A 25,341-nucleotide genomic window follows, 5' to 3' on the forward strand; every position below is an offset into this window, starting at 1 on the left:
ACGAGAGCACATTAGTTCAGTTTTAGCTGCTCCGCACTGGCTTCCTGTAACATTTAGAATTGATTTCAAGATGCTCCTCCTTTTATACAAAGGCCTTAATGGGCAAGGACCAAGCTATATTGCTAACTCCCTGATAAACTATGTGCCTCTGAGAACACTGAGGTCATGTTTCGCTGCTTTATTGAAGGTTCCCAGCAACAGCCATAGGAAAATTGGGGATGCAGCCTTTGTCAGCTACGGCACAAAGCTATGGAACGCACTACCTATAGATATCAGAGAGGCCAGCTCACTAAGTATTCTTTAAAAGAAAGCCTTTAACTAGCTCAGCACGTGCTTTATTCATTGTTTTATCTCATTTTACATTAATGTTTTTAATTTCAAAGCAATACTTTTAACAATGTTTTATGTTCATTTTATGTCTTTTCTTTTCATGTAAAGCATTTGGTGCATGTCATTTCTTTGCTCTAAAGCATTTTGTGCTACATTTATTGTATGAAAGGTGCTATAAAAATGAAGTTTATTATCATTATCATTATTAATATTATTATTATTATTATTATTATTATTATTATTATTATTAAGGTAAGGTTTACACATATGCAAATTGTGTTCCGGGTCAATTTTTTGTTTTAATCTTTACTTTAATATGTGGTTGGGGACTTCCTACCTGGTCGGCACTCACCTTAAAAGGCACTTGGGATTTGTAGTTTGGTGGCAAATCCCAGGTGAGGAGGACAGATGTTTTCATGACAGCTTTGACGCCAAAGTTTAGGGTGGGAAAATCTAAGGTGGGAAATCCTTTGATTAATATCTCAAGAAAGTCATCTTGTACAACACAAAATGTAATCACTGTGTGTAATTCAATTTCACACTACAGAAAAGCAGGTAGCCCCTTCAGTAAACAATGTGAACATATTCCACACTGATACCTTGTGACCAAACTTGACAAGCCAGGGGGGCGTTCAAAGAACATCAACAATCTCATTCACGCTTGGTTACAGATCACATAAAAATAGCCTTCATTTCCCTAAGCCTGTTCCATTTATTAAACCACGTTCACATCAAGAAATATGCAACAGGCTGAGATCACTGTGATTACCAAGGAATGTATACAGCAGTGGGAGGGGCAACATGTGTTTTAAAATAAGCATCATGCACAAATGGTTATAAATAACAAATCTTAAATTTATAAGATTATAAAATGCATGAGGAGGTACATGCTGGGTACGCTTCAGAATCGTGTGAAAGGGGAGGATGAGGAGGCATGGTAATGTGACTGTAGCGTGTAATCAGATTAGTAGTCTATAAATCAATAAACACAGTGCTGTACAGTACTGAGTGGTGGATGAGAAAGATGTGGCACTGATAAAGACAGAATATATAATATATATAATGTTATAAAGTGTTCAAAACATCAGTAGGTGATACAGCGTTCATTTATATGCTCACGTATGCTGTGTGCAAGGTTGTGTAGGCCTGAGGGTGTGACCCTGATTTTATGTTTTAAAATGTTTATATATAAATGTCAGCCATGTGTTCTGGCGGTTGCCCTACCATTTGACATGGTCCTGCTCTGAATGCTGGGGCTGAGCGGTCCCCCGCCCTTGCTGGTGTATGCTTGCACCCGAATGTCGTAGGTAGTGTCAGGATTAAGGCCGTGGATAGTCATGTGCGTGTCAGCGGTGCGGTTGGTGCTGTTCTGCTGACTGTTGATGTCCCTGTACACCACCATGTAGTGTATGATTTTGCCGTTCCTCTCTGCCAGCAGCGGGGGCTCCCAGGTCAGCTGGGTGCTGGACTGGGTCAGTCCTGTTACTTGCAGGTTGAATGGGAAGCCTGAGGGCACATCTTCCGTGGTGCTGATCTCCTTTTGGTAGGCCTCGCCGATGCCTGCACGATTACGAGCGCTGAGGCGGAAGACATAGGTGGCGCCTTTGTGCAGTCCAGTGACAGTGTAGTGGTCATCAATCTTCCTCAGCTCGCGTGAGGTGTACGTTTCCTCATCAGTGCGCTTGTACTGCAGCTGGTAGCCCATTAGCTCACCCACCATCTCCTTAGGGGGCTGCCACTGGATCAGTGCTGTGTTGCCCATGGTGGTGCTGATCATCATAGTGGGCTTGCCTGGCACTGACAAAAAGAATCAAGTAGAGAGAAAAAGAATAAGTTGTGTTGTAATTCTTTTATATATACAGGATCTATTTTAAACAGCCTGCAAATGTATGAAGATACATTAGAAACGGCCTAATATAACATCTCCACCTGCAGGCAGCTTTCTCATACAACTATAACAGCAGATAGTGATAACTCTTCTAAACGTTGAAACCAACATACATGTAGCAGCCCACTAAAACTAGCATGACACTCCAGACATGTACAGTCCTCTAATTATAATACTCCTTTGAATGAGTCAGGGTTTTTTCTGCAAAGAGAATTACGAGGCGACCGCCTCCGTCACATTTCACGCTGCCTCCAGCTCTCAAGAAACTCTGACGGGTTATTTTCTAACAAGCGTTTCACTCGGAGGCTTTCTGTCATTTGTAACTGCACTTGTGGCGTTATGCAGATGTGGTGGTGCTATATCGTAATCAGCACAGTGCCAAAAATGCCAAAGAAGAAAGGAGCTGCAATTTTCCTCAAGGAATTTCCTTCTAAGAGTGTCTGTTAATTCCCTACAGAACAAGTGTGTCATGCCACAGTGCCCTGATATTTCGTGGCTGTTTAAACAGGTGAATATCGTTTCTTTTGCATTCAAGCACATCCAGTTTTTTAAAAAGGTTTCCAAAATTTAAGTTACATCCCAATCAGCAATGTAATGCAAGTTCGGGAGGAGGAGAATCACGAGGGCAGGTGACACAGTGCCGACATCAATTGATTCTTACAGGCAGTCAACTAATAATTCACGTTATGAGATACGGTACATTTGTTGAGTCAGTGGGAGTGTATTAACGCAAAGAAGACATTTACATGATTTTAACATCACTCTTTATTCATCTTCCCCAAAGACATTTTAAACTACAAATCCTCCTGATTTCTAGCTACAATTTGTGTGTAAAGTAAATCAGAATTTTGGAAGAATGAAAAAAGCATAAACAAGAACGCCAAATAATCAAATCAGCTGGAAAAATAATAAAAGTATAACAGTGAATTTGTAAATGTGACACAAAAGCAACAAAGGTTTGTTGTAGAGAAGCCTATTTTTTTTATTTTTTTTAAAGACTTATTTGACAGTACAGTAAAGAGACAGGAAATGGGGAGGCAGAGAGAGGGGGAATGACACGCAGCAAAGGGCCGTCCAATGCGGGACTCGAACCAGGGCCAACTGCAGGGAGGACTGTAGCCTCTACACATGGCGCCTGCTTAAACCACTGCGTCACTCAACGTCCCAGAGTGAAGCCTATTTTGATTCTTGATTGATCTGTTGATTATTTTTTTCAGTCAATCATTTGATTTGGTTACGGCATTGTGATAAATGCGCGAGGTGAAGTCTCCTAAATTGTTATAATTTATTATTGTCTTTTTGGAAATTACTCCGGATTAACTTCTAAAATATGTTGCTTGTAAAATACAGGGTGTTTGCTTGAGCCATCTGAAGTCACGGTAGACCCTGATGAGGGAGACAGAGGTTATCAGTATAAAGCCTGAAGGATATTACCACAGTATTCACTGTAAATGGATAGCACATATCCTATGTTTTCCTTGATAACCCTGATAAAACCGACTCTGACCTGCTCCAGTCGTGGTGATGACTTTAGCTTTGCTACGAGCTCCATCTCCCTTGGTGGTGTATGCTGCTACAGTGACAGAGTATGTGGTCTCAGACTGCAGTCCGCCAATGATGGCCTCCTGCAAAATGGAGAAATCATGAGGTCAGAGGTCAAAACAAATCAATGAGCAGAGTGGGACTGCCTCGGAGGCAAACAAGCCCCACCCAAAAAAAAAAAACCAAAAACAAAAAAAACCAAAGCAAAAACAAAAACCCCTCTCACACAAGCTCCTAGCCCCTGAAAAAAACCACACAACACCAAAAGAAACCATAACAAGATTAAACCCCTTTCTCCATCCACTTGTAGTTTCTTGATCAATTTGCCTATAAACAGGAAACAAAATATTTTAAGCATTGAACAGATAAAAGATTTGAAGGCACACAAACAGGAGCAGGAACTTTTCTTTGTCTAGAAAAACTCCTGCACCCAATCGTAAGGCACACACTGAACCCATTAACCAACAAACCAACCAAATGAACCAGAACATCACCAGTGTGTCAGTGTTCATGTCTGCTGCATGGATAAGCTCGAGATTATACCCAGAGGATTTTAGGATCATCGCTATACTGCAGTAAGTGTAAAAGCCAAAACAGCACAGTTGTGACTGTGGGACATGTTGTTAAAACTCTTTGAAATAAATCTAAAAGGATAAATAAACATTACACATATTATACAATTATTTTTTTAAATTATGGAGTTAGATTCTTGGCATTTGTTGTCCTCTGGAATCCCATGTTAATTAAGTTGAATGTTCAAAAGGTCTTTACACAAGAACACAGACACACTAAAGTGGTTGAACAAATCAGTAACTCAACAGTCAGGAACAAACAGTCAGAAAAACAGCAAACGACTGAGGTAACACACTGTTATTGGTAACCTGCTGCAGTGCTGGCACTCACTTCACCAGACTGCATCAATCTGAATAAAAAAACACACCCACACACTCTGGAATTAAACACTCTCAGAGCTGGAATAAAGCACATATGTAAACAGACATACAAACACAGACATACGTGAATGCACATACTCACCGATGTATATAAACACACACATTGAGTATGCATGCACATACAAACACACCATAAATGTATACATGTGCACACACACTACGTTACACGCAGACACGAGCACACACTTGATACAAAGAACAAATTAATGCCTGGGGCTTGAGCACACATATTGGAGTTGTCTGCTTCTGACTGGGGCCACTGAGAGGACGAATACGCCGATGCCTACAAGCCTTCCTGTCGGAACTCCCTGCAAACTTCTCACACGCTTGGGATGTTATACGGCTTTTCCCTAATGCTGTTTCTCCAACTAATGAAGTTTTAATTTCGTAACCATAGAAGAACATTTAACTGTCTATATAAGCCAGCTCTGTTTGACAATGCTTTTTACTGCCCCTCTCTTTAAGGGACATTTGGTGCTCCCATACTAGCTTTTAAGAGAGACGGGGAGGAAAATGCTAAATTACTGTATCATAAAACCATTTTAACTTTATAGAGGAAGTCTCATTACTTTAATCATACAAAATGGCTTTAACAGTCTCAGCAGTGGCAGCCGCAGAGATCTTTTTTCCCCCTATTCTGGCAAGGTCGAATTGGGTCTCGTAGCACTTTTGAAACTCAGCAGAAGATAGAAAAAGCAAGGCTTCAAAGTTTCCTTCAGAGCAAATGCTTAGAGCAGCACCAAAGGGCATTACAGAGATTATCAAGTCAACTAGTTATAGAAATGGATTCTTCTCTGCAAGCCTCCCTACACCACTATCCACACTAGGATAGAAAATGCCTGGGGGAAAATGGGCAGCATTGTTAAAACAAACACACTCGCTTTAGATAATTTTTTATTGTTAAAGCACAACATTTAATGTTCTCTGTGTGTTGTTTGATTTTAAAACGCCATTATTATCTGAAAAAGTTAAAATTAATTTCAAAATTTTACTCTCTGTGAGCAGGCCATGGGTCAACAACACATGCTAATGTTTTTTCTGTTGACATCTGCCTGTAGCCAGTCACACCACATTAGTTACCTGGCACACAGGCTGCTATTGCCTAAACATGGCTGCTAAAGAAATAATAAAGACGTGTGAACAGATGTCTTCCTCTGACAGCGTCTAGCTCTGCGTCTGTCAGGTGTTAATCAGCACGTTAAGAGGAGAGGGAGAGGAGGCAAGCCTGATTCATGCCATGTGGGTGTAGCTAGAGGAATCTGGCCATGTGTGCTGTGCAACCAGATTTCCTTTTAACTGAGAGTTATCAAATGAAGACTGAATGATCTGTGCACATCCTGCTAGCTCATTTATAGAGGAAAAAAACAGCTATATAAAAAAACTGATTTTTTTTTTTTTTTCATCCGTCAACCTTTACAGGTGGTCACTGGTTTGATTAAGAAGGGAAACAAGTGCCGAAAATAGCTTAAATGTTATAAATCTTTTTTAAATAATTCATTTGCCCTTGCTGGCATGCTGAAAACAGTGTTTGTTATTCTAGCAGGTTTCTATTGAATTTCTGACTGGGAACAGTAAGTGACTCTGCATTTATGCTAGTGCGATATGACGTCTGGGAGGTAATAAGCCGTAACAAAGGGCTATGTGACAGCCCTGAAACAGTGAGCTGCCATCCAGGCAAATGAAAGGAACATGAAAGGCTGGTGGCAATCTTGGAGATGTGCGGAACTGATAAAACGCACAGCTCCTCCCCTCAGATAGACATGTCATCTGGAACAGTAGGGGAGACAGCAGGTTAGGCGAGCCTGATTAATGTCAGCACCACACTGGGATAATGCCACACAGCCTTTGACTGCACTGTACGCTCAGTGATGGGGGAAATCTCTGCATGCTCGCCATAGTAAGTGCCTCAGATCAGAGTTAATGCCCAGCTGTTACTACAAGTTTGTCTTACGGTACAATGTTGAAATATTAGACTTGTATGCAATCATCAGTGAAAAGTGGTTATACTCGATCTTAGAGAACACACACATAAATATCAAAACCAGGAATCATTAGGACAAACATCTCTTGCTGTGGTTATGATGGGGTTATGATCTGCCATGAGGATCATGAGGATTCACACCGAGAGGCTTGCACAGAAATAAATACACGCACACAACTCATAATCCACACACACAAGCATACACAGCACCCCTAAACTGCAGAGGGGAGAAGGCCTGCCCTGCAAGACAACCCAGCAGCACACATGAGGGTTACTCACATGCTCGGTGGACTCCTCAATATTCCACTGATGGGAGAGAAGACACAGGACACAGGGCGGGGAGAGAAATGAGTCAGAGACAACACAACAGAAAAAAAGCGCTGGTCTTTTTTTCGCTCAAAGACAGATGAATGTAGGTGTCAACAGAGTCGTGCAGTAAAAAAAAAAAAAACACAGGGAGAGAGTGTGATTGAAGAGGTGTAGTAAAAGGGAAAAAAGAAATGAAGACAAGTTGAATGGCATAAAACAAACTGTGTAACTAAGTTGAGCAATTGTTGTGAAATTCATTATTGTTTATGATGCACTGCCTTGTTTCTCATTTGCCTGTGTAGCCAATAAAAACCTCTCATTTTCTTAATCGCAAAATACATCTTTTCAGCAGGATAACTATCTCACTGTGGACATAAACCAAATGTAGAATCCCTCAAGTATTTCCCTCTTCCCTTACAGAAGTGGAGGGGGGGCCCTTTTATTCATTATATTTCAATATGTTTTCAAAATGTTCTCTTGCTCGCTGTGCTTGGCCAAGTGATTCCTGGGGGAAGTGAAAGCCCATTCTGTGCCGCAGGGCTCCATTGGTGCCGAGCGTGAAATCCTATTACCAGTGCCGCTATGCTAGCCCTGTGACATCAAACCCCATCGATGCAGAACGCAACTGCTGGCGTTTACCAGCAACTCGTTCCACAGTTCAGCTATTGCAGAGGAGTTCACTGATGGGTGGCCTAGCTGTCAAGGGGCAGGAGAGATGACAATGGTGACACTGATGAGAGACAAAGAGGAGACGAGAGAAGGGATGCATGGTTTGGGGAGGGTGAGAGGAGGAAGAATCTTGGGTGAGGATGATGATGGAAAACATTTCTATTTGATTATCAGGGTGCGTAACTATTGTTACAGCTGATGGTGGACGGGGTAACGCTAAGAGGGAGGGGATTGGCAAAAGATAACGCCGGGACATGAGGGGGTTACAAGAGGAAGTGAAATAAATTGTAAGGTCAGAAATTGTATTTAACCATCAAATTGCAGTCAAAATGTTGGTTCATCCAAATTACAAAGCAACTTTCATTACTCTGACCTCTAGTGGTAGCTCTAGTGATCTCTGAATTGTCTGTTGCCACTCTAATACAATGGAGGTAAATGAAATTTAGTTGGTTCTGCTCACAGTATGAAAACATTCAGTAGCAATATGTCTAATCACCTCGTGAAGTTTAGTTAAAGTGCAGAACTGACAACTCAGCAGAAACATTAGGGGTCATCAGTCCTATACCACGTGTCTTACCACCTGTTATAAAGACATTTCATTCAATTGAAAGGTTTGTTTTTTGAGAATTACTGAAAAATCACCTGCCCAACACGATGCTGTTGAAGCAGAAACACCGCAGCTGCACCTTATTTATACAATCTTTGAGCTACACACAGCACATACAGCTATGCAAGTGATGTAGCCATGCTAACTAGGGTCCGACACTGATAGGAGCACCAACCGCAGATGAGACACGACGGATCTATGCCTTTTTTTAGCGCCTTTACTCATGTTTTAAAAAAACTGCATATATACATACATTTTGGTGTAAAAAGGGTATCATCTAACATTTGAATTTAACAATGTATAATATCACTACAACCTAAATTCAAAGTAAGCAAAGTTTCCTTTACATTGATTTTTATGTTTTCCTCTCAAAAAAAGTATACAGTTACAATATAATTACTACAAATGTATTGTGTTTAATGCTATGTCACAATTCACAATTCAATATTGGTAAAAAATAAAATCACATTTACACATTTTTATCAAATCATTCCGACTTATATTGGATATCACAAAGGCTTTAAAACCACAGCTATTGTACATACACAGCTAATCACCACTAAGTAGTAATAACAATAATAATATAAAGGTTTGTATAGCACTTATCAAAAAAGATTACAAATGCCTCACAAGGATAAAACAGTTGTTTTAAGCGAGGAGATATGCTTTTTTTGTAATATGGATGAAGAACATGACATTTGTAAAGCAGACACATGCCCTTTAAGACAAAACATTATGCCAGGGATTCCTGCTCGTCCATCTTTGCCTTCTTCTCCAGACTTTCACAAACATAAGGAATGAGCCTCACACACTGTTGATCCATTGTGCACTGGAGAGACGGTGTTCATCATCCTCCATTGACTGATGGCATATGAAAAGACAAAGACCCAGCTTCTCCGCCCCACTCTCTGTGGATGGGTCTTTATCACCAACTGGCTAACTGAAGCATGAGCTAGGCCTCTGTATGGTCCCAGTTGTGAGTGGTTGAGACACATGGTGCATCAAAACTTGCTGCGTAATGCTCTCCCTGACGTAGCGGGGCACTGAAGAGTACCATTTAAGAACAGCTGCTACTTAACTCCATGAATAACAGTTTGCGACGTGCCTAATTGCTTAATTTGTTTACCGTCGTCTCCACTCACTATGTCAACAGAGCAACTAACACATTAAGGTTCGCAAGAGTTCCTATCTCATCTTGGGCTTAATCCCTTTCTATCGCAACTTCTTTTGCTTTCTGCTTCAATCCATGGGAGAATTATAAATTATCCCCCATTTATATTTCGAATGCCAACGCAAGCTGAAAACACATCATTGCTGATAAGCGTCGTTTGTGGAAACGGAGCGGTATAATTTGCAGGCGGGTGAATGCAAATGTGATGACATGGGCTGAGATGTGAGGCTATAAAAATGGGAACGAGGGGGGAACGAGTGATGTGGAAGAGAAGGAGCTGTCATGATTGATGGAGTGAAGCGGGCTGAGGTGCTTCTTTTCTCTTTTTTTTTTGATTCCCATTCAACTCCAATCTGAAGCACTGAAGGCCACAGAGGCAGTGAAGCATTGCCTCACTTGCTTGCACACACACACACACACACACATACACACACACATACACACACACTCACTCACACATACAAAACAAAAACGCATGAGCGGTCAAATAAAATGAACCTGGAAAAGTAGTGCTGAATAAAGGCAAACTTGTGCAGGAAGGCAAGAGTGTGCAGAAAATGTATAGAAACCCAGACTGTGGCTAATGACTTCAAACTCAATCATGCCATTTTCTAGCAGATTGTATTGATACTTATATGAATATTACGAGCCTAGAGGTTGCTGCGAGTGCATAGTGATGGAGCAGGCTATGTGGTGTGGAGTAGCCCACTCAGGTTCAGGCCACTTTCCCGACCGAAATATGGCGGGAAAGGGGTCGATAACATCCCACTGTTAACATGGCCTCTGGTTTAAATTTAGCAGGGAAATGAGGGCGCTGTGTGGGCTTCTGCTTGAAAAGAAAAGAGGCGCTTAAACCGCCCACGCACAGGCAAGCTCTCCTAGCTCTCCCCCCGGCGTTTCAGCTAACCCTGAGAGAGGGTGAATAGGAGAGAAGTAGCCAGAAACCGAGAGACAAAGAGAGGGGGAGAGGTGATCGCGAATTTGACAGGATCTGCAATCATCTTAGATTTATGAGTGAAGTCTAACGTGAGGTCGTGGTATGACGCGAGTGCTGTAAAAACCTGGATTTTTTTCTTTTCCTCTTGGCATGCTTACTCTGCATCCAATTCAGGTGAAAGGGTGGATATGGAACTGATTTCACAACACATTAGGCAAATTCTTGAGAGAAACACTAAGGGATGTGCCAAGATAGAAGAAAATTGTTTTTTTTTCATCTTCAATTACAGGTGTGCCTTTGAGGGATTTGCATGAGTCTAGGATGAGTCACAAACTCTTCTCAGCCAGCTGGAACGCCTACTACAAGGTTGATCTAAACATTGAGCATGTTTGCTCATGTTATCTGTGTTGTTTTTTCCACTTGCTGTTAGGGTACGTGAATGGAAAAACATGCAAGAAAGTAGGGATTGTTCTAAAAACCGGTTCGGCAAATGTTAACAAGGGAGCGTCGGCTGACTGTGTGGTCTTTAACAGCATTTGGGCAGGTCCGTGCAGGTTAGCCTCCCAGTGTGTCATAGAAAACAATTTGTTGAGGTGATTCCATCAAGGGTGAAAAACCTGCACGCAAGCCTCTGGTAATTGCTCAAGTGGCTTCCCGGGCAGGAAGTATGCAAAGGGAGGGCATGAGAGAAAGGGAAGGGAGTTGGAGGGAAGGAGAAAATGAAAATCATAGGAGGAGGGAGGAGAAATTCAGGTTTTTTGCCAGGGAGGGGACGGTGAGTTTGAGAGGTGCCCTGGACACAAAACTGGAACATGAGAGCTATCCTGAGTGCCAAATTGCAGTGTGTCTTTGTGTTTATTGTGTGAACCTGGCACAAATGAGACATGGCGGGGAGTATTGTTTGCACAACAAGTAGGGTCATGTTCAGTTCAGTTTTCATAACACAAAACAAAGTCAAGCTGAACATGTCAACATGAAGAAAACAGGAAGACAAGCAGCCACCATGTTTTTCTCCTCGTCCAGACCAAACGATGCCCTGGCTGTCAAGCACTCTTGTACACAGTCAGATAACAACAACAGCAACAGCTGCCAGAAACTATTGCTGTAAAACAAAGGTGTTGGACTGTGTTTCAGAGTGGAGGAAAGACTCTTTGGCCAGGTGTAGAGACACAGCCAAGTAGCAGTCAAAGCCTCTGTTATACACTTATTCAGGGCTGTCAGGCCAGAATTAACTTAATATTAATTTTATGTTTAAAAATTGCCATCAAGTCCCATGTGAGATGGGCCACTTGGGTGGCTTGACAACCGAAGAAATTATTCATTATGTATTTATCACTGAATGCCCTGTGACACAACTGGGATCCACAAGCTGCTACTTAGCATCACTTGGGATGTACCACATTTGACACATCATATCAAGGTGACTTTGACAGTGATTCCTCTTCTGTAATGATAAGACTTAAGACGGCAGAGTGTTTGCCAGAGCAAATGAGGGTTAATAGCTCCACTCAAGGACACAGAAGTGTGCAATGCCTGAGAACTAAACCAGCAACCAGCTGGTCTCCCTAAATGCCGCTGCTCAGCATTTATCAGAAAACACTGCTCAGAGACACATGCAAGGCTGCTCAGATTTTTTTTTGTGGTGTTCCTGCGGCCAGGGAGCGCTTACTTGTTCAAATTCAATGTTTTTGTTGGAGGCCATCAAGGGTGCGAGTGAATGCGTGTTCGTGCAAATGTTACTCCTGGCAAACAATCAGAAGGAGGCTCTTAAGCTGGTCTCTCCTCTCCCAAAGAGCGGGAAAAAGTGAGAGTGGGGTTTTTGGTTTTAAGATATTCATGAATCTCTGAATCCCTCTTAAGGATTACAATCTCTCATCCATCTCACTGTGTCGCAAAGCTTTGGGCGATTCCGAGCAGCCTGCATTAATGTGTAAAGGGCGGCGTCAAGAAAATAACTCTGATTTATAAACATGGTAACAAGGCAGTGCATATGTATTACTGCTAAAACCGCAAAGAGAGGTGCATTGATTCCGTTAAGCCCCATCCTGATGTAACACATATAAAATATTTATAGTTATTACTGTAGAATTAGAATGGATCTTGTTATGACAGCTAATCCAAAGCTGTGGGAGCAGGGTACCAATTTAGAGTTGAATGTCACATGTGGAGAAAGATGAAAAAAAAGAGGGGGTGGGGGCTCTGCAGTCGACAGAAAGAAAATTCCATGTGTGTCACCCAGTATGAGGGAAATGAAGTGTGAACTCAGAGAATGGAAGAGAATAGGGGAGCGGTGGAGAATGAAAATAATGGGAAATGATCATAAAACAGCTATATACAGTGGAAGTGAGACAGAGAAAAGACTGGACGGAAAAAGACATCATCCAGTACCTGGGCCTCTGGCAAAGCAACGTCCATGATGTTAGGCTGGCCTCGAGGTTCGCCATTGTCAAGCCGAGAGAAGATGACTTGGTATCCTCGGATTTGGCCGTGCTGCTTCCCCGGCAGGGGGGGCTTCCAGGTGACCCGGATGGCTGTGGAGTTTATGGCCTCAACCTCCAGCTTCCTTGGGGGTGCTCCTGGCACTGAAAATCAGAAAAAAAAGGGGGAGAGAGGGAGGGAAGGCAGAATGCAAGAGTGAGACAGACATTGAGAGAGGGAGGGCGGAAAGAGTAAAATTATGCTGAGCTAGTGTTTTGCCTCAGTTCACTGTGTTTTGTGATGAGGAACCAAAAACTATCAAAATAATGACTCCTGAGTTTTTTATTGACTTGGGTGCTCTGTAGAAGCAAGTTATACTAGAATTGGTCATGAATCAAAGTCATCTCTATTCAATTCAGACCTTCTGTGACGACTGTGTCCCCAAAACGCCCTATGCGGGACAGCATGTGGTCTAGCCATGTCTGTAATGCCCTTAATTCCGGTATGAAATTAGCTGTGTTGCAGCAAACTTCAAACACATTAATTATAGACGACTCTCTCTGAGGAGCAGCCGCTCTCTATCACACTGCAAACTAAACGAGGAACGAGTGAGAAAAAGAGGGGAAAACGATAGAACGGAGAGGGAAAGTTCTGCTCCACTTCTTTTCTGCAGAACAGAAGAAAGAAAACAAGAAGACATTTAAACAGTGAAAGCAGAGCAAAGTGGTGCAGAGCTGGGGCCCAGGGGTGAGAGGACTTAACCCGGCAGAGATGCAGAGTGTTAAAGCTGTAGAGAACAAGGCTTGAAAGAGGAAAAAAAGAGAAGGTGACCCCTCTCCCACCACTACTCCCTCATTAACTCATAATTGATCAACAGGAAAAAGAGAGATGTGCAGTAGAAGCTGTGGAGAGTGAAGAAAAATAGTGACAAGCAGCCCCAAGCAACAAAGATATAAAGAGTCTGAGAGCACTCTTCTTCAGGGGAGGTGTCAACCTACCATCCTCTCTGGTTTTCATCCTCACTGGGGCACTCTCAGGGCCCGGGCCCACGTCAGTGTGTGCCCTCACCCACACCTGATACTCAGTCCACTTCTCCAGGCCCTCCAGCACGTAGCTGGTGGCGTCTGCGCCGATGCCCGTCACCTCATGCTGCTCTGTGTCCTCTCCGGCCAGGGCCTGGTAGCTGACTGTGTAGCGCACAATGGCGCCATGGCGGCTAGCGGCAGGCGGTGCCACCCAACTCACCTTGAGGCTGGTGGAGCTCAGGCTGACCAGATGTACCTCTTGAGGGGGAGCAGACGGGGCTGCAAGGGGGACGGGGGTGGGGGGGTGGGGGTGGGAGCAAAACCACACGAAGGAGGGGCACGGATCAAGCAAACAGAAAACAAACTAAAACACAAAGAAAAATAAGGCAAAACCGTGGAAGCTTTTTGTACAGTAGGCAACATAAAAATCTAAATGTAATATTCAAAATGTCACTGTAATGTTTTAGAGTTTACCACCTATAGTATGTATGCAGGATTAGGCTACACATGAAGACTGATTTCCCTATTGAGCTGATTTTTGTATGATGTACTTTTCTATTGCACTGCATAGGTATTTTTTAATAAAAGCCAGAATAGGGACAGACGTTACAATGAAGCTTGGAAAATAAAAGCTGTGGAAAGTGGCTTCACTCTGATTTTCTATGTTTATGTATTATCCCTTTAAATAAGCAAAGCTGGGTTTAACATACATGTACATGGGTGTATTGCAAAAAGCCTTATGTAACTATATATTTTTTTAAAGATACTGATTCTATCTGAAGTACATGCCATCAAGATCCAGCTAATCTATTTCATGTTTTAGATATATATATATATACATATACATATATATATACATATATATATATATCCTCTACCTTTACTAAGTCTCATTGTGAGTTGCTTTGTGAGCTGGTAAGACTCACAAATCATTTGCACACATACTGCAGGTTATAAATTTAATAATATTAGATTGCAAGTTTGAATATGACATTTCATTTTTATGCTGAGTACAAAAAGGTTCCATGCTAAACAGGATGCTGCCTCTGGACTGAGCGAATGGCTGCAAAAACACATTACCAGGCTACTGTTGAAGCTGTGTTTGGCACTGCATTTATGCGAGAGGCCATGAAACGACAGGGTGAGGTGAACGAAATATAAAATGTGCCAAAATTTTACAAGGCAATGTTTTTTATAAAGGCGTAATTTGTCCCTAATTGCCCTCTCGGCTGCCTCTCGCAGTATGCAGAAGGAGCAATAAACTGGCTATAGATGTGCCAGTGTGTGAACAAGTGCTTGACAGTGTTAACTGCTCTGGGCTTCATAACAGTATTTGTCAGACCCTGGTCAGAGCTGCAGCTGAGATGCACTGGACTATCACCAAGGCTATACATAAAGCTACTGTTTCAAAATCAATAACAGTATTGAGATTTCCAGCCATCAACATTTGGATTGTAGCCACTGGACCAGCAATGTTGCAGCCTTACGGTTTTGGTCTTAAAACTACTGGCCCAACACAGCATCAACGTGAATTTTTATTTAAAGTCTAGGCATAATATCGACACGCCACAGTCAGTTATAGTCTGTCCACTTCACCCTGCTACGTTTTATAATCACCAACTCTAGAGGCATGTCCCAGTACATGTAGAAACACAGATAACTTGTCTACATAGTAATCTCTAGCTACACCTCCAGTAGGGATTAATAAGATTACTACAATGAATAAGATTAGATTATTTACAACGGCTGCAGCATAAAATGTATGTCAACTCTCAAGTCCAGAGGTAAAAACAGAAAACCAATAAACAATTTTAAAATGGAGAACAAGAAATACACTGAAAACAAACTCAACAGCATTCATACATTTCATGCATCTAACTTAATCACAAACTTATTTAACTCTTAAACAAAAAAAGGGCTCTTCAAAAGAGAATAAAATGAGAAACCAACGGGAAAACAAAATCAAGGCAAGGTGTTCTCGCAAAGCATGCCCATGAAATTTCTTTTTTAATAAGCAGAGCAATGAACAGTGAGCTCAAATGTGAATCCAATAAACTAATGCCAGAACAAGAAACTCCACCTTTTTCAAAAACATTAGGGCTTAACAAAAGAGAAGTGAGTCTCATCAGGTGGTCGCTGATGCACAAGAGACTGGACAGAAAACTACAAAGACCTGACAACACCACATGTAATAAAAAAAGGTGACAGACTGAATCAAAACAATGCTGATAATTTGCAGAATAGATTGTGAAATTGAGGTCCTGATGAAAAATATGCCAGATCAAAGTCAAATTGGATGTGGAGAGGACAACACCACAGGAAATTCATACACCTCGGAGGCAAAAATGAACGAGACAAATAGGGGGCTTAAAAGAGAGATAAAATTATCAATGAGGAAGATGAAATACCTCCATCTGCCTCTATTTCTTTCTAATGTAATAGGTCAACACACAATGCTTTAACTATATACTGTATATTGAAAATATGTTCACATGTAATTTAAGAAGTATGGATGGAATATTGGCATTTATTGTGCTTCTCAACCATGATAATTCAATTATGAACCTGTTTTACTGCTGTCTGGTGTAATGGTGTACACAAAACACTAGCAGTATAGTATAGTAGTTGTCCAACGTTTTCTTGTGTATTGCTGTAAAAGACCTGCCAATCATTTTGGAGTGATAGATTTCTATTGGAGATAACTTTTTGTTTAAAATCTGATTATGAATTGTTACCTCTACCTCTATAATTTCACTCTCAGTTTTCGGTAAAATAGCATGATACTTTTCCGCTTTTGTTACTGTTACTGCCAAGTCCTCATCTGAGTGGTACAGTTGTAGTGTTTAACCATAAAAGAAAACAAAGAAAACCAATAGGAATACAGCACAGTTATGTTCATTGCTCTGAATCTTAAAAATATGATACTAGCCATTGAAATGCAGCACTTGAAAATGTCACTCTTCCCCACCGTCTGTTTGCCTCTCAACCTTCCTGAGGCCCCTGCTTTTTTTCATGCACACCACCCTACTATTGCATGAAATCCAAATTCTGCTCTCTAAATTCTGTGTCCTTGTGTCTACTGCTGACGGGAGGCGCAAGGACACAGACTCATCCCCACTCGTGATCTTGATTGACAGTTATATAACTGTGGGGTTGTCAGAGGTGTTAGCTCTTCAATGATTTTGTCTGTCCCTGTGCGGAAAATTTTCAAAAAGAGTTATCCATACCCTCCATCCAGTCCTTTCTATTCTAATCGTGCAGCCACAGCGATCATGTTACTGACTGGACTGAAGAGCATTGCTTGCCATCTGATGTTATTTTGGAATTTCTTTGACACACTTTAATAGTTGTCTTATAGTGTTTTTACAGTAACACTTTTACCAACACCAATATGTGCACTGTGAGGTAACTCTATACACCCACAACAGCTCAACAGGTATCACAGAGTTTACAGTTTATGTTCCAAAAGTAACAAATATTCCTTTTATTTTGAACCTATTATTTTATATATAAACAAAATGCTGTTCTGTACAGAATGCGTGCAAGGCAAAAATATACTGCACATACGCCCCCTGGGTGAGGTGGTACTAGTATGGTGCAACCGCAGCAAAAAAGTCAGCAGCCAACTGGCAGAGTGACATTTTGAGCGCTGGCACTGTAACAGCCTATAAATATATGAGGCAAAATAACACAGCACAGCTCACAAATGTGGGAACAAGACACATTAAACGTACCTTTGACACTGAACACAGGGCCTGCCCTCAGATAGATGGACAGGAGGGTTAGTGTTGGTGACAGAGGGGAGGTGGTGGAAGCGTGAGGCTGGCAGGGATGGCTGCACTGTCAGCATTTTATGTTGAGTTGAAATTGACTTGACATTCAAGTTGCCCACGCTCTCTGTATTAAGCTTTATGAAAGTCAACTTTTTTCCTGCTCTGAAAGTAATGACCTAAACGTGCGTCAGCTGTGGGTGACACTCACCCTACGAAATAATTGGTTAGTGGACAACGAGGAGATAAGACAGACAGCGCAAGATAAAAAAAAAAGGTGGACTTACTGGACTGGGCGGTACGGGCCTCGATGGGCTGTGTATAAACGCCTAAACCCATCTCAGAACGGGCTGCCAGTGAGAAACGGTACAAGGTGTCAGGCTTTAAACCGTCCACAGCATAGGAGCCTGCTGGGTTGAAGCTCTTGTGTATCTGGAGGGGGCAGAATCAGTCAAAAACATTCCTCTGAATTACAATCATATACAGTATTTGTTGTCTTGCTGTATCTGGATCCAGTGTTGCTTAATCATGGTGGAATTAATCTTGAAATGAAATCCTGAAGCCTAAACTGCTGTCTATCCTTCCTGCATTCATACAGGGTAGAGAATACAGCCAAATTTGAGAGCATCTTGTTCCAAAAACAATTTGTCCTCTGGTTTACAGTTGGTGCATTGGTCCAGCAGAGTTGAATGAAGGGCACCAACACAGAGACAGAACTGAACAACTGTGTGCTGTCTGTTTCTACAGTAAATCTTTCTTATCAGCTGGGGAGCTGACTGCAGTACTACAATAACATTGCTTCAGCCGAGGCTTCCCATTCAAAGAAATTGCATCATAAAGAGCAAGATTCATTCGTCTGCAATCTCACAGTGGAATATGAGACCAGATAGATAGATAGATAGATAGATAGATAGATAGATAGATAGATAGATAGATAGATAGAAGGGTTGTGGTTGAGAAAACCAAGTCATGAAATAGTTATAGCTTTGTGTTGTTATTCTAACCTTGTTGTCTGAGCCATCCTCCCAGTACTGCAGCTCATACTTTGTGATGGGGCCCTGCACGGGCCACAGCCATGTTAGCATGATGCGGGTGTCCAGCTCGGCTTCTGCCTCAAAGCTAGACGGCTGGGCAGGGACTGGATACAGAGGTGCAAGAGGACAGAGGTTGCAGATTTTAAAAAAATACAAAAAGATTACATTACTAAAGACATATGTTTTCCAGTGTCAGCAGTAATAACAACCCCCAACACGGACTGTAGAGGAAGGCTTATGCATGGCAAAAACAAATTCATACACAAAAAGCCATCTTAACATACATGCTCTACAAATAATAAATACACCAGAAGGAATATGGGATCTTTAGTTAATTATACATGCCTAATCTAAGATTCTACTTTGTTTAAAATTATCCGTAAGCATATTTGGATACAGGAAAAATGGACATTGTATACATCTATACATTAACATACATTGATTAACATACAGAACCACACACACAGTGGCTGGCTGCTCACCTCCCTGCTGGGTTTTCACTTGCAGGATGTCAGAAGGCGGCCCGTCACCTACAGAGGTGAAGCCCAGCACCCTGAGGCTGTACGTGATGTCAGGAGTCAGGCCTGAGATGGTAGTCAGACTGCTGTCATCTGTGTTGTGTTTCTGCCAGGCGCTGAGTGGAGCCGTCAGGTCCGAGCTGTAGTAGACCCGGTAGCCCCTGATTTGCCCGTTGGGTTCCTCGGGCGGTTCCCACTGGACCAACATTGTGCTGGCACTCAGCATGCGCGCCTGGACATGCAGAGGTGGTGAGGAGGGGGCCTGTTCACCAGTGCGCGTCTCCACAGCCTCACTGGGGGGCCCACGGCCGATATTGTTGACAGCCATGACACGAAACTCATACTCAGAGTAGGGGCTAAGTCCGCCGATGCTGTAACGGGTGGTTGCCACACCTTCCACTTCCTGGAAGCCGTTGTCTGAGGACTTGGCTTTATATTGAATCATATAGTAGGACACGGGTTCTGGATTCCCAGAGTCCCAGGTGAGAGTCACACTGGTGGCTGTGGTCTCTGTCACAATGAGGGAGGTCGGGGGCTTTGGCAAGGCTGAGGAGTGAGAAGCAGGGTATTACTTTTGATATCAGGAATGCACTTTTAGGACTTATGGGTAATTTGAGAAAAACTGGACGTCTGACACATTTGACAGTGTAATTCTCAAAATGGAGACATATTACAGCTAACTCTGCTCTTGTGGAGAAAAAACATGACTCCATAATTCTCCATTCTGTAACTCATAGCACTGAAATGATTGTTTCATAAGCTAATCCTTATAGTACTGTCACCAGCCATTATCCCAAATGAATAGCAAAGCCAAACTGAAATCCCAATTTTGTGTTTTGTAACTGGCCCGGCTATTACTGACAATATGAGAAAATTGCAAGAGTGGTGCCCGTTGTGACTGAACGACAAATTCAAACAAAACAGAGGGTCTTCATTATGGCTTCCTTCAAGAAGGGGTCTGTATTGCTGTGGTCCCTCTAAATGACTGTGACATTCTCTGTATTGATCAGTTGAGTGGAAAGTGGGATCGATACATACAACAGTTGATGAGAGAGACTGCAATTGGTAGACAACACAGTCACATTGTCACACACACAGGTGTGAAGAGCTACATTCACACAAATACAAAAAAAGGACTCAACAGACAAGCAGACGGACACAAACAAGCCATGACATCAATGCTCATTGACAAAGCGACAAGTTGTACCTCTCAATATCAACCAAAACCACAGGCTGCAGCATAAGGGCAGCGATGGTTATGTACAAGAAGTTTCAGAGGCTATTTGAAAAGTGGTTTTGTCTATTTTATAACATTTCATTATCTTGATTTGAATCTGCGGGTGACTCAAATAAAAAGAAGAGATCACATTGTTACAGTCTCACAGATAAGTTTGTAGAACAACAAGTCTGAAAAACAGCTCTCACCTTTGACAGTAACCTGAGCTGTGGCTTCGATCATGCCCAGAGAAGAGATGGCCACGCAGGTGTAGTTGGCTGACTCACGGATGTTGGTGACCTCCAGCACGTTGCGTCCCAGTGGCATCTCTTCTTCCTTGGTCAGCTCCAACAGGCCCATCGTCCACTTGACGTAGGGCATCGGAGAACCGACCGCAACGCATGTCAGGTTGATGCTGCCGCCTGGCATCACCTCTTGATGGGTTGGTGGAATGGAGAATCTGGGTGGGACTCTTCGCACTAAGGAGGGGAAAGGAGTGAATAGGTAGAATATGTAAGGTGAATGTGATGGGTTTTTTTTTTGCGATTTCATGACAGGTCTTGCAACATACAACACCACAAGGCTAAAAGCTAAGTAAGAAAAGCAGACAGAATGGAGGGCTGATTGCTATTGTCCGAATGTGCAGGCGGGCACAATGGGAATAATAGGACTGTCACAAAATGGCTCTGGAAACTCATAAGAAAACTTTGAGGGGGTGTTTTATCCTCTTGCCTACAAAAGGGAATATAATCAAAAAATAGCCCAGTTTTGCGGGAGACTCTGTCTGGCCCTCTTTTGTCAGAGTGTCAAATGGTGGCGAGAGTTGCATCACTGAGGGACCCTGTGGAGATGGCATTGTTTGATTTCTCCTCCTGCTCTCTCTCTCTGGCTCCTTCTGCTCAGCCTGTCTTTCTCACTCTCTCCCTCTCTTTGTGCAGTTCTGATATGCAGATAGGCTGACATTAAAAAGGGGTTCCCATGGAGACAAGAAGGGCCCGTTGACGTCGCCAGGGACAAGGCAAACACCGATGCAGAGGCTCCATGCAATACTGAAAAGCTGGCCCAGAATAAACAGGCAGCCAGCATTTACATACAACTTGTTTTCTAGCTAAATAAAGATACACAAGAAATGTTTGCCATATTTACACACTTCAGATCTTTTTCTGGCAACTTTTGGCAACCACAACAAACTTATCTGCTTAACATGGTAAAGAAAATCCTACTTGACACCGATATGCGAACATCCGTCAGTGTCAGACCTGTTAAATTTATGACAAGCTGAACATTACCATAGTATACAACGAATTTGAGAAGGAGGAGTTCTGACTTCTTTAACCTTGATTATGGAAAAAGTGAAGCCAAGCCAAACATTAAGCTCCCAAGTGAGGAACCATTATTGCTATTCCACTACTGCTAGTTGTATGTATTCAAAACATTACAGCATGAAACTATCCCTGCAGAATTTATGCTGCTTGTTTCCCCTAATGCAATACAACACCTCTGTGTCTCTCTGGAAAAAAAAACCCTTGACTGTAATTGCTCTTTTGCACCGGTCTCCATGAAAATGGATTTTCAAATGTGAGTCTCCCTCCACCTTCACTTTCCCCCCACCCTTCACCCCTCCCTCCCCGATCTAATTTGAACCGGAACGTCATTACAGCCATGCTTGTTATTCCCCTCATTATGTGGTGAAATGGAAAAACACAAAAGCACCTTTTGAGATTCCAGTCAGGAAAAGGCTGGTTCTCTGGACTGCACTATAATAAGGGGGACCTGGTTCACACTCAGAATTTTCCCAAAATAATTGAGGAGCTGTATATAGACCTGCTGCTGGATTTTAATCGATACAATCATGTGGGCTTAAACTTCTTGGCTCAATATCTCATAAAAATATTAATATTCCAGGTTGGAGCCACAGAAGAGACGGAATGATGCATGTTTTGAAATAAGGTCCTTGAGTTTGCTTTCCAAAATTTAAGAGATAAATTAAAACCCTACAGTTTTTTTTTTTTTAAAGGACTAATCTTCTCTGAGGGTGTGTGGCAAACAAAAAAATCAATGTAACACTGGGAACAGTAAAGAGGTCAGCAAAACTTTAAGTAACGATGACTGTGTAATATTAATAATAATCTTAATGTAAAGTTTATAAGATGACTCAATGAACAAGGAGTTACAAGTTAGCACATTATGATGAGGGTTTCATGCAGGAAAAAAAGTCACACACATTAAGAGTCTCGAAAGATAAACAGATTATCAGCCATGACATCTGCTTTCTGAAGTTCACGGGCATATGGCTGATTTTTACATGCACAGACTGGAGAGAGCGACTAGTGTTACCAGCCTGGGAACAGGACAGGGACGAAATTCTCAAGCAAAGCATGCACAGGAGCTGAGGAAAGATATGGGATGAGATCATAAGCCAGAGTACACTGGGGGAAGAAGATAAAGGGGGGACTTGGTCCAATTTTCTCATATAAATGGGCGAACATCTGATTTTCAGTGTGACAAATGCACGACAGAAGCGTTGTATTCCACTTATGTTGGTAACCACATGTCTTCTCACACAACTGGAACATCTCCAAGTGCAGCTATGTTTCACAACACATGCTTATGAAAAAGTGAAACCTGATAGGAGTGGGCCTAATGCAAGACCATTAGGGTCAAATTATCTGTTATTCTTTCATGATTCCATAGACTAAACAGTGCTAAGAGTAGTCACTCAGTGGGGCCTGTGTATATTGAACACTTAATGTTGTGAATAATTCATGGCGTGCGGTTAAGTTTGGAGAGGTGCTGTGGAACAAAATGACTAGAGGGCAGGTAATTGTTATCGATTCCCCGAAGCCTCTCTCCTGTTGAGAGCCGCTTGGAGAGACGGGCTCCAGGACTCTATCAAAACCACAAAATAAGCCCTGTCTCCACTCTGCCTGCCTGCTTGCTGGATACCTATAAATTTAACTGCCTTGACAAAGTGCCCAAGGATAGCAGAACCTGTTCAGTGAATCAATATCTAAGCAAACTGGCACAGAGTCAGGAGGCTCCCAGGCTTCCTGGCAGCAGCACCGGGCTACCATGATGGCTGATCATCTCCCTGTCAGCACACTGCCAGCTCATTCTTAAATATTCTATAGGTCAGCTCTTTGCGTGGCAGTGTTTTGCAGATGGTACAAGTGAAGAAATAATTTCCAAAACATTACCTCTCGGTGACAATGTCAATGTCAATATTCATTAAGTCTAAAGCAGAGACTCTAGATATGTAGCTGAAGGACCAAAAGTTGTTAAATCAATTACTTGTATAAATTTGTTAATGGCTAGCTGTTATACAGTAACAAGTGTTTACATTTCATATAAAAACTTTCAGCACCACATTACAAACTTTTTTTTCCTGCAGGACCTCCTGCTGCAATATCACTTATGTGTGTGTGTGTGTGTGTGTGTGTGTGTGTGTGTGTGGGGGGGGGGGTCTTCTCATTAGACTAACCACCTATCATATCCTTCACTCTCTGGGTGGAGGATGCCCATGGCAGTAAAACAGACATAATCCCCTAAGAACGGCTTTGTCAGTTCTGATACCCATGTCCCTCGGTGGGAGAGCAGGGGTGTTGCTGCCTAAATACCTGACAAATCCGGTTGCCACCTGAATACCAGAGTAATCCCTAACACACCTCTGATGGGCCGGCAGAGGTAGATGGAAAGTCTGAGGGTGAAAGGAGCTATAGTTTTTGATGGATGTGGATGACAGTGACACAATGGGTGCGGTTGGGAGAAATGCACAGCAACATAACAAAACAGATATCTAATAGTGACTTAAGAAAGCTGTACAGGGGACTCCATGTGTGTTTTGGCAAGGCTAATCGAAACACAGTTTGGGGGGAGTGGCATTGTAAAGCATGCAAGAGCTATTCAGGGATTCATGCAAACAAGTAGACAAAACGACACGTTTACACTTTACGGAGGATTAGGGAGAGCTATTATTAATATTTTTGCTTTTCAGGTAGGGATATCAGTGTCTTCATCAGAGAGGCTGGGAGGGATGGTTGACCTCACCTAAAACCTGCATCAAATTGAAGGGAAGGGATTAAAAGTGAAAATGACCAACCTTCACGCTGATCTGTTTTCGGATGAAGTGATTTGATGGAGGTGAGCGATGGGATGAAAAAATACAAAGTGGAGAGGAAGACAAAGACAGTGAAACAGAACATGTTTCCATAGACCCAGTGGATGCTAGTGACATGGTACAGATAAGTGAAGTAATGCAAATACAGTACCGGGGAGGGAAGCTCACTTTAACAGTGATTCATTGTTATTCTTCAGCTTTATTATTGAATATTTATTATTTTACTATTATTTTTATTAACTAATAAATTACTTATTCTAAATTCAAAACATCTAATTTATTACTGTGCATTTAAATGTGCTATTGTGCTATTTGATGATTTATCTAGCATCTCTGATCTGAATACCTATATTGATTATTATTTACCAACTAAGTTTCAGGTATTGGACTTTTTAGGCCTCCTGTAACCTGTGCAGATTTTTCTTCTATTTAAAATGACTTTTTCATCCCTTCAAAACCATCTGTTGATGTTAGGAACACTGTGCACCATACCTAATTTTTTTCTTCATAAAACTGACCTAAATTGATCATTTTGTAAGCTTCACTCCCTGACACCCAGACACACACATATAGAACAGCATGAAGATATTTTGGTAAAAGAAAAGCCCAGCTGCAGCACTTTATCATCTGTGACATATTGACATGTCACATGGATATATGAGGGAGTGCCAGCAGACAGAGGCTGACATCCCTCCTCCGTTGTGGGATAAGCAGTTGACAAATGAGCGCTCATGCACAATCACAGGACGCTTGTGATTCTGCCCACGTTGATGGAGTCCTCCTTCAGAGGAGGGTCACCAAAAGCGACCCACAGCAAACAAGGTGCACACGCACCTGCACACCTACAAACACGCAC

General features: G+C 42.2%; 1 protein-coding gene across 1 annotated transcript in view; it reads right to left on the reverse strand.

Annotated features, from left to right (window-relative positions):
* The window catches only part of LOC111655880 (receptor-type tyrosine-protein phosphatase F-like), a 127,271-nt gene that overhangs the window by 44,405 nt on the left and 57,525 nt on the right, over nucleotides 1-25,341 (reverse strand). Inside the window, 10 exon segments of the mRNA XM_087174274.1 lie at nucleotides 683-783; nucleotides 1,555-2,127; nucleotides 3,726-3,843; nucleotides 6,974-7,000; nucleotides 12,776-12,969; nucleotides 13,804-14,109; nucleotides 17,888-18,032; nucleotides 18,605-18,738; nucleotides 19,117-19,698; nucleotides 20,578-20,847. Of these exon segments, the coding sequence (XP_087030400.1) occupies nucleotides 683-783; nucleotides 1,555-2,127; nucleotides 3,726-3,843; nucleotides 6,974-7,000; nucleotides 12,776-12,969; nucleotides 13,804-14,109; nucleotides 17,888-18,032; nucleotides 18,605-18,738; nucleotides 19,117-19,698; nucleotides 20,578-20,847 (2,450 nt within the window).

The sequence above is a fragment of the Seriola lalandi genome, unplaced genomic scaffold (assembly GCF_002814215.2).
Source record: "Seriola lalandi dorsalis isolate HSWRI2012SDOR001 ecotype SW California unplaced genomic scaffold, Sedor1 jcf7180002054334, whole genome shotgun sequence".
Lineage (NCBI taxonomy): Eukaryota > Metazoa > Chordata > Actinopteri > Carangiformes > Carangidae > Seriola > Seriola lalandi.